Source organism: Saccostrea cucullata, unplaced genomic scaffold (assembly GCF_032062105.1).
Source record: "Saccostrea cucullata isolate Sc308-1 unplaced genomic scaffold, CSIRO_AGI_Scuc_v1 ctg813, whole genome shotgun sequence".
In the NCBI taxonomy this organism is placed as follows: Eukaryota; Metazoa; Mollusca; class Bivalvia; order Ostreida; family Ostreidae; genus Saccostrea; species Saccostrea cuccullata.
In genome coordinates, this window is record NW_026941024.1 from 94751 (window position 1) to 107593 (window position 12843).

Genomic DNA, 12843 nt, shown 5'->3' on the forward strand with positions numbered 1-12843 from the left:
AGGCTTTTGATTGATTTTTATTATGTGCCGAATTTACTTTTTCTTCAACTAATGAGTTTATATTCACTAAATAGACAAGTTTTGATTTGAAAAAAGATATCTATGTATTATAGGATCACATCATTAAAGTTAGTTAAAAGATGAAGATAATGGTGTTTGTCCATACTTTATTGATGCAGCAAGTCTTTATGATTTTGTGTTTACTAACAGTTGCAGATTAGTAAACGAAAGACATACTTTGGGCTTACTTATAGGTCAAGTTTAAAATTTCAAGATTCTTGATAGAAGAATCAAGATTTTCTTCAAAACTATACTTTGGGTCCATGTAAGATGTCAAATTTCCAGTTAGTGAATATGACTGAGACATTACAGCTTTTGTCCAATACAAAAAGATCACTGGTCTCTCTTTAATCAGTTTTAGTTTATTTTGCAGATGGTTAAGGCAAAGAAATTGTCTGTCAGAAAGCGATTGTTAGCTGACAAGCTAAGAAAAAGAAAAAAGAGGGAACAACATCCCAAAGAATTACCAGATGGTACAGATGGTTCAGAGGCAGAGTCTGTTGTCCTTTCTGGGACAGCAGATGGAGCTGATTTAGCTCCTCCTGGTAATTTTCCAGGGCAAGGCTCTATAGGGTTGCCTCCTATTGAGGGAAAACCCTTGGCCAGGGTGCAGGCCTCTCTTCGAGAGAAAATGTACTCAAATGCCCAGAGGTTGCCATCTCCTCTGGGAAGTCGTCTGTTTGTCCATAACGAGGGCAAGGCACCGTCCCCTGACTCCCCACCGTGGGTTTGTACTCCACCGAGAGTACCTGGAGCGGGCATAGTGCATATGCCTAATCCAGCAGGTCAGGCGCAGCTGGATACCTCCAGGGAGGAGGAGACCAGCAGGATACTAAAAGATGAGGGCTACTTTAACGATATTAAAACGGATTCTCTAAGTAATATAAACGGACTGTTGAACAGAAAACATGATATTGTAGAAAATGAGAGAAAAGAAAGAGATATGTTTGAGAATGTAGAATTTAGAAATGGTATAGAGATAATAGAAAGTGTCAGAGAATCAAGAGATGAATGTGACCCTGTACAAAATATGAAAGAAAGAAATGAAATTGTCAGTGAGGAAAGATATGATGATATTCGGAATAATGAAGATATGAAAATGGAAAACAAACACGGTGGAAGTATTAGTATGCAACATGGTGTTAATGAGGAAAGTACATACTGGGAAGACAGAACTGTGTATTGTGTGAGTATTCAGGGCTCTTTTCATCAGGCTGACCCAATGTTTGGTGATACTGCTGGAACACAATGTGTAGCAAATTGTTTAGCAGGCTTAGCTTATAATGTTCTGAAGAGTGCGAATGTTTGGCAAACAGCTGATATAAACAAAGTTTTAGTCACTGGAGATGAACTATACACATACCTGCAGCAGAGTTCCTCAATTACAAGTAGGTATTTGTTAGTGGAAGAGTTGCCTCAGTTTTTTGAATGCTATAACAAAACATTTGACTTCACAGTGAAGATACTTGTCCCTAGTTTAATCACCTTATCGGAGGAGGAGCCATGTTATGAAGATTTCAATGCTTATCCCCTTTTTGAAGCTGTGCAAATGGCACTTAGCGAGACAAATGGGTGTTTTGTGTGTTTTGGGGGAAATACCCTTCTAATTGGGAAAACAAATGATGGCTTTTTTTCATTTGATTCACATGCACGATGCTCTCGTGGATATCTTAGTGTTAGAGGGAAGAGTACAAGAATTTTGTTGAAGGATGTTCAGGACGTTTATTTGCATCTTAAGTCATTGGCTATTTCTATGGGTTTTTCAAGAACTGTTGAATGTGAATTAACTGGAGTGTTGTGTTCACAGAAGGATTTTGCTATGGCAGAAGTTTATGAGGTTGAAGGAACTGAAAAACCATCAGGTTCAAGGCAAGATGTCCTAATGTCAGATCAATCAGAGGTATTGCAAACAAATGAAGTAATTTTTATGGGTGAGGAAATCGAACGACATGATTTTATTCCATTGTCTGTACAGAAACGAAGGGAATTATGCAAAGAGTTGGGACTGTCGTATTCTGTATCTGGACATCAACATGATGCTGTGTCTGTGAAAGACATGGATACACCTAGTGATTGTAAAGATATTGAAAGGGATGGAAATTGCTTTTTCAGGGCAATATCGTTCAGTCTGACAAACTCAGAGAATCATCACCAACAAATTCGTGAAGCCGTTTGTAAACATTTGCTGAAACATGAAGCAAAATTTCAACAGTTTATGAGATCTGAGGGATCTTTAAGGTCTTACTTACTTTCTAGTAAAATGTCACATGAGGGTATATGGGCCACTGAATTGGAGATTCTTGCAATGTCCCATATGTTGAATGTAGACATTTATACTTATTCAGATATGAAGTGGCTTAAGTTTAGTGGAGAGGGTTCATATCCTGAATTGCTTGAACAGAAGGAAGCTATTTATTTATATCACAGACAGCAAAACCATTATGATGTTGTTTTACATGTATCAGCAGGGCTATCTGAAATTGATTCAGTCATTAAAAACAGGTCTTGTAAGAGAGAATATAACCTGCGTAAAGTGAACCGAATTCGAATGCAAGAAAAACGTAATACTGTTGAATTGAAAGTGGCATTAAGCTCAAAAGAAAATCGCAAAGACGTATTTAGGAAAAAGTACAGGGAAAGTGAAGGGTTCAGGGAAAAAATGTTGGAACAGAGGAAAAACAGGTACTCTAATGCAGACTTTAAGCTGAAGACACAGATGAAAAATAAAGAACGATATCATGATAATATTGCTTACCAGTCTAAACTGATTGAACAAGGTATTCAGAAATATGCTTTAGATTCAGAACACAGAAAACAAGTACAAAAGACAAGTAGGAAAAGAAGTAAACGAATGTACTCTATAGACTTCTATCATAGAGAGGAAAAGAAGAGGAAGAGTGTTGAAAAATATAAGTTGGATACTCAGCACAGAGAACAAGCAAAAGAAAAGAGCAAAGAAAAGTACAGGACAAACTTTGAACATCAGGAAAATGTCAAAAAGGCAAGTATTGAGAAGTACAAATCAGACTTTGAACATCAGAAGAATGTCAAGAAAGCAAGTACTAAGAAGTACAAGACAGATTTGGAACATCAGAAAAGTGTCAAGAAAGCAAGTACTAAGAAGTACAAGACAGATTTGGAACATCAGAGAAATGTCAAGAAGGCAAGCATTAAGAAGTACAAGACAGATTTGGAACATCAGAAAAAAGTCAAGAAGGCAAGTACTGAGAAGTACAAGACAGACTTGGAACATCAGAAAAATGTTAAGAGAAGAAGCAGTGAAAAGTACAAGACAGACTTGGAACATCAGACTATTGTAAAAGAGAGGGTCATGAAAAAATACAAAGCAGATGAAACTTACAGGATGAAAAACAAAGCTGCTAATATTCATAGATATAGTACAAATGAAACTTTTAAAGCAAATGTGCAAGAAAGAGCTGCAAAGAGATATCGAGCTGATAAGGAAGTTCAGTCAAAAGCAAAGAAACGTAGTAAGGCTAGTTACCAGTCATCTGCAGAAGTGAAGAAAAAGAAAAAGGAGAGTGTAAGACAAAATAGGAGAATGAAGCAATTGAACTTGGAACAGGAAGAGGAAGTTATCGGATTGTTTAAGAGAAATGCAATGGAGGGCCCAGATTATGCTTGTACTTGTTGCCATAGGCTTCTGTTTAAAAATCAAGTTCAAAGTTGTGAACATCAGATGTACCAAAAAAGTGAATCAGCAAGAATTATCTCTGACATTTGTTTGCTAGACAAGTATTTGCATGAATGTTCTGAATATTGTCCAGAAGCATGCACCAAATCATCATTATGGATTTGTTACACTTGTCACAGAAAAATATTGAGTGGCAAAGCACCAGCTGAGGCTGCAGCCAACAGTTTGATTCTGGAAGATATTCCATCTGAATTGACAAATTTGAACAGTTTAGAACAGCATCTGATTGCGATTCACATACCATTTATGAAGGTTATGGCTCTTCCCCATGGTGGGCAAAGAAATGTACATGGACCTGTTATTTGTGTGCCTTCAGATATGAGAAAGACTGCCAGTTTACCAATGCAACAGGATGAAAATTTGTTGCTGCGTGTGAAATTAAAAAGGAAGTTGAATTATAAAGGCTACTTTGAATATCAATTTGTTAATACAAACCATGTCATGTCAGCCTTAACATACTTAAAAGAAAACAATCAGTGGTATAAGGATGTAAAAATTGAATCAACTTTGGAAGAAGATTTAGAGAGTAATGAAGATATGCCAAGAGATGTAGTTAATACAGAAGATAATGCAGAAATGGACGAGGAAATGGTTGCATTTGACACATGTTTACAACCTGTTGATATTGCACAGGAAGTTTTAGACCATTATTTTGATGACGTGTACAACATTGCACCAGGTGAAGGGAAAAACCCAATTCGAATGTTACAAGAACCTGGCAATGAAGCTAAGGCATTTCCTTGTCATTTTCCAAGTGGTCGTTTTTCTTGGAATGAAGAAAGGTCAGAGAAATTAACACTTTCTAGGTATTTCAATAATAGGTTAATGAATGCAGATAACAGGTTTGCCAAGGATACCAATTACATTTTCTTTAGCCAGTACATGTCTGAATTGAATCAAGTAATTGAGAAAACTCAAATTTCACTCCGAAAATCTCTATCAAAATGTACCAGTGGGAAACCAGTAACACTTAATATGCTGCAAGATCCAGTTACTCTCTCTAGTTTGCTGAGGAATGATGATGCTGTAAGGTTTATGCAACCAATTAGAGGAACTCCTGCTTATTGGGCAACTGCGCAGAAAGACCTCTTTGCTATGCTTCGCCAATTAGGAATCCCTACTTGGTTCTGTTCATTTTCTGCAGCGGAGTACAGATGGAATGATGCTGTCAAAGCTATATTACAACAACAAAACGATGACAGAAACCCAGATCAAATGGAATGGTCAGAAAAGAATGATGTTTTAAGGTGCAATCCAGTTACAGTGGCTAGAATGTTTGAACATAGATTTCAAATATTTCACAAGGAGGTCATACTTTCCCCAGCAAAACCAATAGGAAAGGTAATAGACTTTTTTCAGAGAGTTGAGTTTCAACAGAGGGGATCTCCCCACATGCATTGTTTATACTGGGTTGAAAATGCACCCAATATTGATTCTGATGGAGAGGAAGCTGTATGTAACTTCATTGACCGATATGTGACATGTGCTGTACCATCAGAAAGTGGTGATGCAGAATTGAGAAAAAGTGTCTTGGAAGTACAACAGCACAGTAAGAAACATTCAAAATCTTGTAAAAAGAAAGGTACAGAATGTAGGTTTAATTTCCCGAGGCCTCCATCTGAAAAGACTTTCATTACAACTGCTAAAGAGGAAGAGAACGCAGACGAGTGTGGAAAAGAGGCAAAGGTAAACAAGGCATATGCAAAAGATATATTACTAAGTGTTTGGGATAGATTGCAGAATGAAGGAGAAGGAATCATAACAACAGAAGAGTTATTTGATGATCTGTCACTGACCCAGGAACTGTACGAAGAGGCCCATAACATATTATCAGCAAAAAGATCAGTTATACTCAAGCGCTGTCCAAATGAGGTGTGGACAAACCAGTATAACCGATGTTTGTTAAAATCCTGGGATGCTAATATGGACATACAGTTTGTACTGGATCCATTCAGTTGTATTGTTTATATTGTTTCCTATATATCAAAGTCAGAAAGGGAAATGGGCATGTTACTTAAACAAACAAAGTTAGAGGCCGAGGAAGGAAATTTTGATGCCAGACAGACGATGAAAAAAATTGGTTCAGCTTACTTGCATCACAGAGAAGTAAGTGCACAAGAAGCTGTATACAGAGTGTGTAACTTGAAGATGAAGGAATGTTCTAGGAAAGTTGTTTTTGTACCTGTAGGTGACAACCCAGTGCGCTTAAGTAAGCCGCTGTCGGTGCTGAGGAAGAAAGCATCAAAGGATGAAGAGATAATTGATGAGGAGGACGATGACGAGAATGAAGTTTGGATGACAAACGTCATTGAACGTTACATGAACCGGCCAGATAAGCCAATTTTTCATGAAATGTGCCTTGCAGAATTTTGTTCTGAATTCAGAGTGCTTGCTAATTCTCAAGTTCCTAAGAAGAAAAATCAAAATGTGTTTGAATTACAGAATGGGAAAGGTTATGTGCAACTGAGAACAAGAACACAATCTGCTATTGTAAGGTATCCTAGGTTCAATGCTGAGAAAATGTCAGAAAAATATCATCAATCTCTTCTGCAACTTTTTCTTCCTTACTGGACAGAAGCACATTTGAAACCACCAGGGTTTGATTTATATGAAGATTTTTATGAAACGGGTTATGTGAAAATTTCTGGCAGAAAACAAAAGCAATCGGTGAAGTCAATTGTGGATTTCAATCATTCACGGTATGCAAAAAATGAAGATGTTATTGACAATGCTCAGGAAGCATATGAGATGAATGGTGAACCCGAAGATGCATGGTCACGCATATGTCCAGAAACAGAGGTTCTCAGAAGGGAAGGTATAGCACAGAGAAAAGAAAATGCAGTGCCACAGGAGCATAGTGTGGATATATTACCGGATATTGAAAGTGAGACACATAATGCAGATGTCATGTATCATGTTCAACAAAATGTAATTTCAAGAGGGGAAATGTTACCTGTTCTTCAGAATTTGAATGAAACGCAGAGTGAAATATTTTACCTGGTGCGCAACTGGTGTCTAGCAAAGATTGCAGGGGAGAAATGTGAACCCTTACATTTATTTGTAACTGGAGGTGCAGGCACTGGTAAAAGTCATCTCATAAAAGCAATTCATTATGAAACATCACGTTTACTTTCAAGAATAATATCTGAACCTGACAGGGTATCAGTACTTCTTGCGGCATTCACAGGAACGGCAGCTTTCAACATTGGCGGAAATACACTCCACCACTTATTTTCATTAACAAAATATCTCCCTTTGCCTTATGAACCACTTGGAGAACAAAGTCTCAGTGAATTGAGAGTAAAGATAGGGGATCTTCAGATTCTTATCATTGATGAAATATCAATGGTTTACAAAAGACTCCTGTACTACATACACGAAAGGCTGGTGCAGATTAAGAAATGCAGAGAACCATTTGGAGGAATTTGTGTTATTGCCGTTGGGGACTTTTTTCAGCTACCTCCCGTTAAGCAGCGGAAAGATGAAAGGCTTTACAAAGAAAATATGAGTTATCCTATGGACTACTGGCTCGACTTATTTAAGGTCATTGAGTTAAAAGGGATAATGAGACAAAAAGGAGATTTGTCTTTTGCTGAGGTTCTTAATTCCCTTCGTGTAAGAGAGAGAGATGAACCATTGACACAGGAGCAAAGTATTATGTTAGAAGACTGTATCAGGGAAGGACCAGAAGATGTTCTTCATGTGTTTTCTACCAATGAGGAGGTTAACACATTCAATCTGTCAATGTTGAAGAGATCTTGTGAAGATTTATTGGAAATTGACGCTCAAGATTATAAAAAGGACAAAACATCTGGTAAACTGATACTTAGAAACAAACCCGTAACAAGATCGAAAAGCGATGGCCTTCCAAGCTCATTGTTATTGTCCGTCCATGCAAGGGTAATGCTCACAAGAAACTGCAATGTGGAAGATGGACTCGTGAATGGAGTAATGGGGCATATTTGTCAGTTTGATTTTGAAGAAAACAGTGACAGAATTGTTAGAACTGTAGGAGTAATTTTTGATAATAAGGAAGTTGGGAAGAAGTCAGGACAAGGTACAAGGAATGGAAACATAGTGTTCATAGAAAGAGTGCAAGAAGAGATGAAGGACAAGGTAACAACAGTAGTAAGACATCAATTTCCACTCCGGTTATCTTGGGCATGTACAGCTCATAAGGTGCAAGGGATGACAACAGACAAAGTTGTGGTAAATTTAGATAAAGCTTTTGCTCCAGGCCAAGCTTATGTCGCATTGTCAAGGGTTACTTCAAAGGCCGGTCTATTTATTGATACAGAAGATCCATCTCGATTACAGAAAAATGTTTATGCTGACCCAGAAGTAAAGACAGCATTAGACGAAATGCCAAGAGTTACATTTGATGATATTTCAGAAACTTTACTTTCCAGTGGGAAGAAAATAGTTCTGCATAACATACAGAGCTTACGCAGCCATTTTGGAGATCTACAAAATGATGCCAGGTTCAATCAGGCTGACATTATTTGTTTAACAGAGACATGGTTAAGACCTGGGGAAAACACAGAGAATTATGCACTTCATGGGTTTCAGTTTCATCATTTACCTAGAAAAGAAGCATATGAAGAAAGTACTGCTTTAAATCAGAGTTTACACATGTCAAAGGGTGGAGGTGTTGGATTGTATTTGAAAGATGAAGAAGAATGTTATGATATTCTTCCTTTGTCCAAGATGAATGTTGAAGGAATAGCTGTAAAATTAATTAAGGAAAATATTTTGTTGCTGTCTGTATATCGCCCATGCATGGCCAAAATGGCAACATTCCTATACAGTCTTCAGAAAGTTTTTGACTACTTAAAAATTAAAGACCAAGACAGTGTCATCTTGGGTGATTTTAACGAGGATGCAAAATCTAACGGTCCACTTCAAAGATTTATGAGAGATCAAAACTTCAGACAACTTGTATCATTTAGCACCACTGAAGGGGGAACAATTTTGGATCATGCCTATGTATCCAGCTCCTTACAGCCTGAAGTCAAACGATTACAAACATACTACAGTTATCATGATGCTGTACTTCTCAAATTCCTAGATGAATAATTATGATGCTTCATTTTTGAAGCACAGTCGAATATTGCTTTACCTTACTTTGTTATGTTGAGGGTGCATTTCCTTTTGATCGGAAGATATTGAGTTCTTAGATTTTAGTTATCTTAGCTAATGTCGTTGAGGAAGTTTTGTACCGAAGGATAGATAATGTTACAAAGACACAGAATTATTGATTTATTTGAAATTGTACTTGTTTAAAATGTATATGCACTAGTGCTTTAGAATACCGGGTACATAGATTTAGACTAGCTGAAAAGCACAATTACCAGCATAAAACCAAGACTGTACAATTTCTCCAACAGAAGTGTTTCTAATGTGATTTGAGCATATAGAATTTTAAAGCATCATCAGAATATGTTATATTTTTCAGCATAAAGAAACTGGTGGTACATTGAGTAAATTAAGAATTTACAGTGCATGCAAACATACTCACTACTGTGCAATCAAATTCTTTTGGAAGAGTGTATTCCGTTCAATAATATTAGATGTACCTGAATACGTAGTCCAAGAAACCTTAGTCAGCATTAGGAATAGCAATGCAGTACTCCATTGTTATTGGTAAAGATATGACCTCTGCAAATACCAGAATATTTGAAACCTTGAAAATCGCTTTCAATTTTTCAATCATTATAATATGTTCAAAGTGACATATTAAAGAGAAAGGAAAATTTGACAGTTTGTAACATCATATATTAACCTGAATGGAAAAGTGGGTATCAAATATTTTCAAACTGATTCTCTGTGGAAAATGTTAATATCAGTTGTCAAATGTACATGAGACAAGGAAAACCCTAGGTATATGTAGTGAATTACAATTAGGTAATGAGACCACTGTCTATACATAGTTCCAGTGATTTTATGAAGGTTATTGTTGACATTTTTTGTAGAGATGTTGAGATAAACTTGTAAATGGGTATATATACTTAAAATTGGAGGGATTTTTATTATCTAAAATTTTCATGCAATTTATAAAAGATTAACGACAAGTTCAAGTAATCTGCAGGTGTTGAAATAGTTTGTGCATGTTTTGAGTGACCGTATGTTTTGAGTGCCTTAGCTATTCAAATGAAGCAATTTTAACTTACTTCAAATGCCAGGGACATTTAATTGGCATCCTTTAGTATATAAACCTTTGCTTTATGGTTGAACACCTGTTTTCTTGTAATTTTTAGCTCACCTGAGCTGAAAGCTCAAGTGAGCTCTGATCACCCGTTGTCCGTCGTCCGTCCGTCCGTCTGTAAACTTTTTTTTTCATTTTTGACTTCTTCTCAAGAACCACTGGGCCAATTTTAACTAAATTTGGCACAAAGCATCCTTGGGTAAAGGGGATTCTAAATTGTTCAAATGAAGGGCCAAGCCCTCTTCGAAGGGGACATAATTAAGGTGAAAATAGGGTGGGGTCATTAAAAAATCTTCTTCTCAAGAACCACTGGGCCAGAAAAGATGAAACTTGTGTGAAAGTTTCTTGTGGTTGTGCAGATTATAAATTGTTAAAATCATGGCCTCCAGGGGTAGGGTTGGACCGCAATAGGGGATAAAAATTTTACAGTGATATAGGAAAAATCTTTAATAATCTTCTTCTCAAGAATCACTGGACCAGAAAACATAAATCTTATGTGAAAGCTTCCTGAGGTAGTGTAGATTCCAAGTTCTTCAGATCAAGGCCCCTGGGGATAGGGTGGGGCCACAATAGGAGATCAAATTTTTACATTGAAATATATAGGAAAAAATCTTTTAAAATCTTTTTTCTGAAGAAGAGCAAAACCATCATAAGTCATATTAATAAAGAAGCATCCTCAGGTAGTGTAGACTCAAGTTTGTTCAATTAATGACCCCTGGGGTAGGGCGGGGCCACTACAGGAGATCAAAGTTATACATAGGAATTTATAGAAAATATCTTTAAAAAATCTTCCTCTCAAGAACAGCAGTGCCATGATAAAAAAAAAATCAGAAGCAGCCTCAGGTAGCGTAGATTCAAGAATGTTCAAATGATGACCCCTGGGGGTAGGGTGGGGCCACAACAGGAGATAAAAGTTTATGTATGAATATGTTGAAAATATCTTAAAATTCTTCTTGTCAAGAACAGGAAAGCTGTTATTATCCATATTAATACAGAAGCATCCTCAGGTTGTGTAGATTGTGTAGAGGGGGTGGGGGGGGGGTTAGGTTGGGACCACTTATATATTTTAACTTTTCAATACTGAACTGAATTCTTTTTTTCTGCAGCCAAAGTGCTCAGGCGAGCGATGTGGCCCATGGGCTTCTTGTACTCTGTTTACAAATTGTCGACTGACGAACCCGATCGTAAAAGAGAATGTGTGATGGAGAATAGTTTACTAATTTCAATTCATTATTTTATTTAGTGATGACTTTAATGCAGAAAAGTTATGTTATATGTATTGTAATTTATTATTTTCTATGGATTTTTCTGCTTGTAGGTGATTAATTTCATATTTCCTAACGTACCCGCATTTTCCAGGTGTTATATTACGTCCTGATTTTGTGTAAAAAATTTTAATTTACATTCTTTAAATTCCATCTTATTTGACCTCCAAAACGTTCAAAAAGTTCCAAATGACTGGATATCATGTTCTCGGCCTTTCAAAATACCGAATATGACCTTATTTAAACGTTTGGAAGGAATTCAATTTCTGTTAAAAATTAAATTTTTAAAATTTATTTTATCTTATACTTATGACCATCAAATTGATGAAAAAGAGTTTAATTTCACTGTTTTAAGAAAATTTAATTTAATTAATTTTTTTTTAAAATGCCCTCGAATTCCATCTCTAAAAGCTTTCAAATGACAGGACCTGACCTTGAATGACTTCTAAAATAGATTAAATGTCGTATTTTTTGTATTTTGATTTTTAAAATTTTTTTAAAAGGTCCATTATTTTGACAAATTATTATATTTCACCCAAGACTGTTAAAATGATTAATTTTCTATTTCAGTCCATTCATGAACATGGAAAACTATGAAATTTATGCGCTTTTGAAGATTTTTTTAAAATTTTAAAATTCTACCTTGACTAATAATTTGACAAAGATTGGTCCTTCTGTTAACGACAAATCTTGAACACAAGTCACATTATTTCTAGAACCTTCTAGAAGGATCAGCACGTGCTATGAGTTACTTGACAGGTGGGCGTGATTTTTACTAAAAATAGCGATAACGTGTATAGTGCAATGTTAAATCCGTAACTTACCTGAGCAAGTATTTTCCTTAATACTGCACTTACAATAAAAAGAAAAATAGCATTGGAAAGGTCTCATTAAGATCTATAAGGTAGTTTAAAATTTTGTTAATCGGATAAAAAATAAATAAGTTGATTTTTTTTTAATATAGAAATTTCAAAAATTTAATTCTTTTTTAAAATTTGAAAAGACAGGTGCACATCTATAAATGACAGTCTATCACTCGTGAAAGATTCGAAGTTTTATCTTAACCACTGTAGGAGGAGTAGGACAGAAAAAAAATCGCTGCAAAAAAATTATTACTCGCGACCGGAAGTGACGTCATCAAACAAAAAACAAAAAAAAAAAACATCTCGAGAACTTTTCATTTCCTATCATCTCCAAAAGTTTCATGAACATTCATCGAACCGTTTCTGAGATACTGATGAAGGGAAAAAAAATAAAAACGAGATATGTAGAAAAGAAATATTTAAATGGGGCCAGCACTTAAAGTCCTTAATGGGGCGATTTTGCAAAAATGAAAAGGTTGCATATTGCTAAGAACATTATTCTGAATATCTTTTTATTCAATATTGCTTTTCAAAATATTTCTCCATTTCGATATACGAAGCGTCAAAGATTTAGCATTCTGGCCCCTTATGACCCCTAATCACGTAACTTATGATCATAACATTATTATGTATAGTTGCAGATTGTTATGATAAAGTATTTGCTTCAGTAAAGAATCAAAATATTGCATTTTGGCCCCTCTAGGCCCCTAATTTGAGGGGCCAGCCCCTTTTTCT

General features: G+C 36.0%; 1 protein-coding gene across 1 annotated transcript; it reads left to right on the forward strand.

The window, feature by feature from the left end:
• Window positions 1-433: 433 nt before the first annotated feature.
• LOC134256961 (uncharacterized) lies at window positions 434-8851 on the forward strand. Its single transcript, XM_062739634.1, has one exon. It carries the CDS (start codon window positions 434-436, stop codon window positions 8849-8851), a length of 8418 nt encoding a protein of 2805 aa, XP_062595618.1.
• Window positions 8852-12843: the final 3992 nt, after the last annotated feature.

What these genes read in the sequence shown, in the direction of transcription:
- LOC134256961 (XM_062739634.1), top strand. Translation starts at nt 434, where the DNA reads ATGGTTAAGGCAAAGAAATTGTCTGTCAGAAAGCGATTGTTAGCTGAC.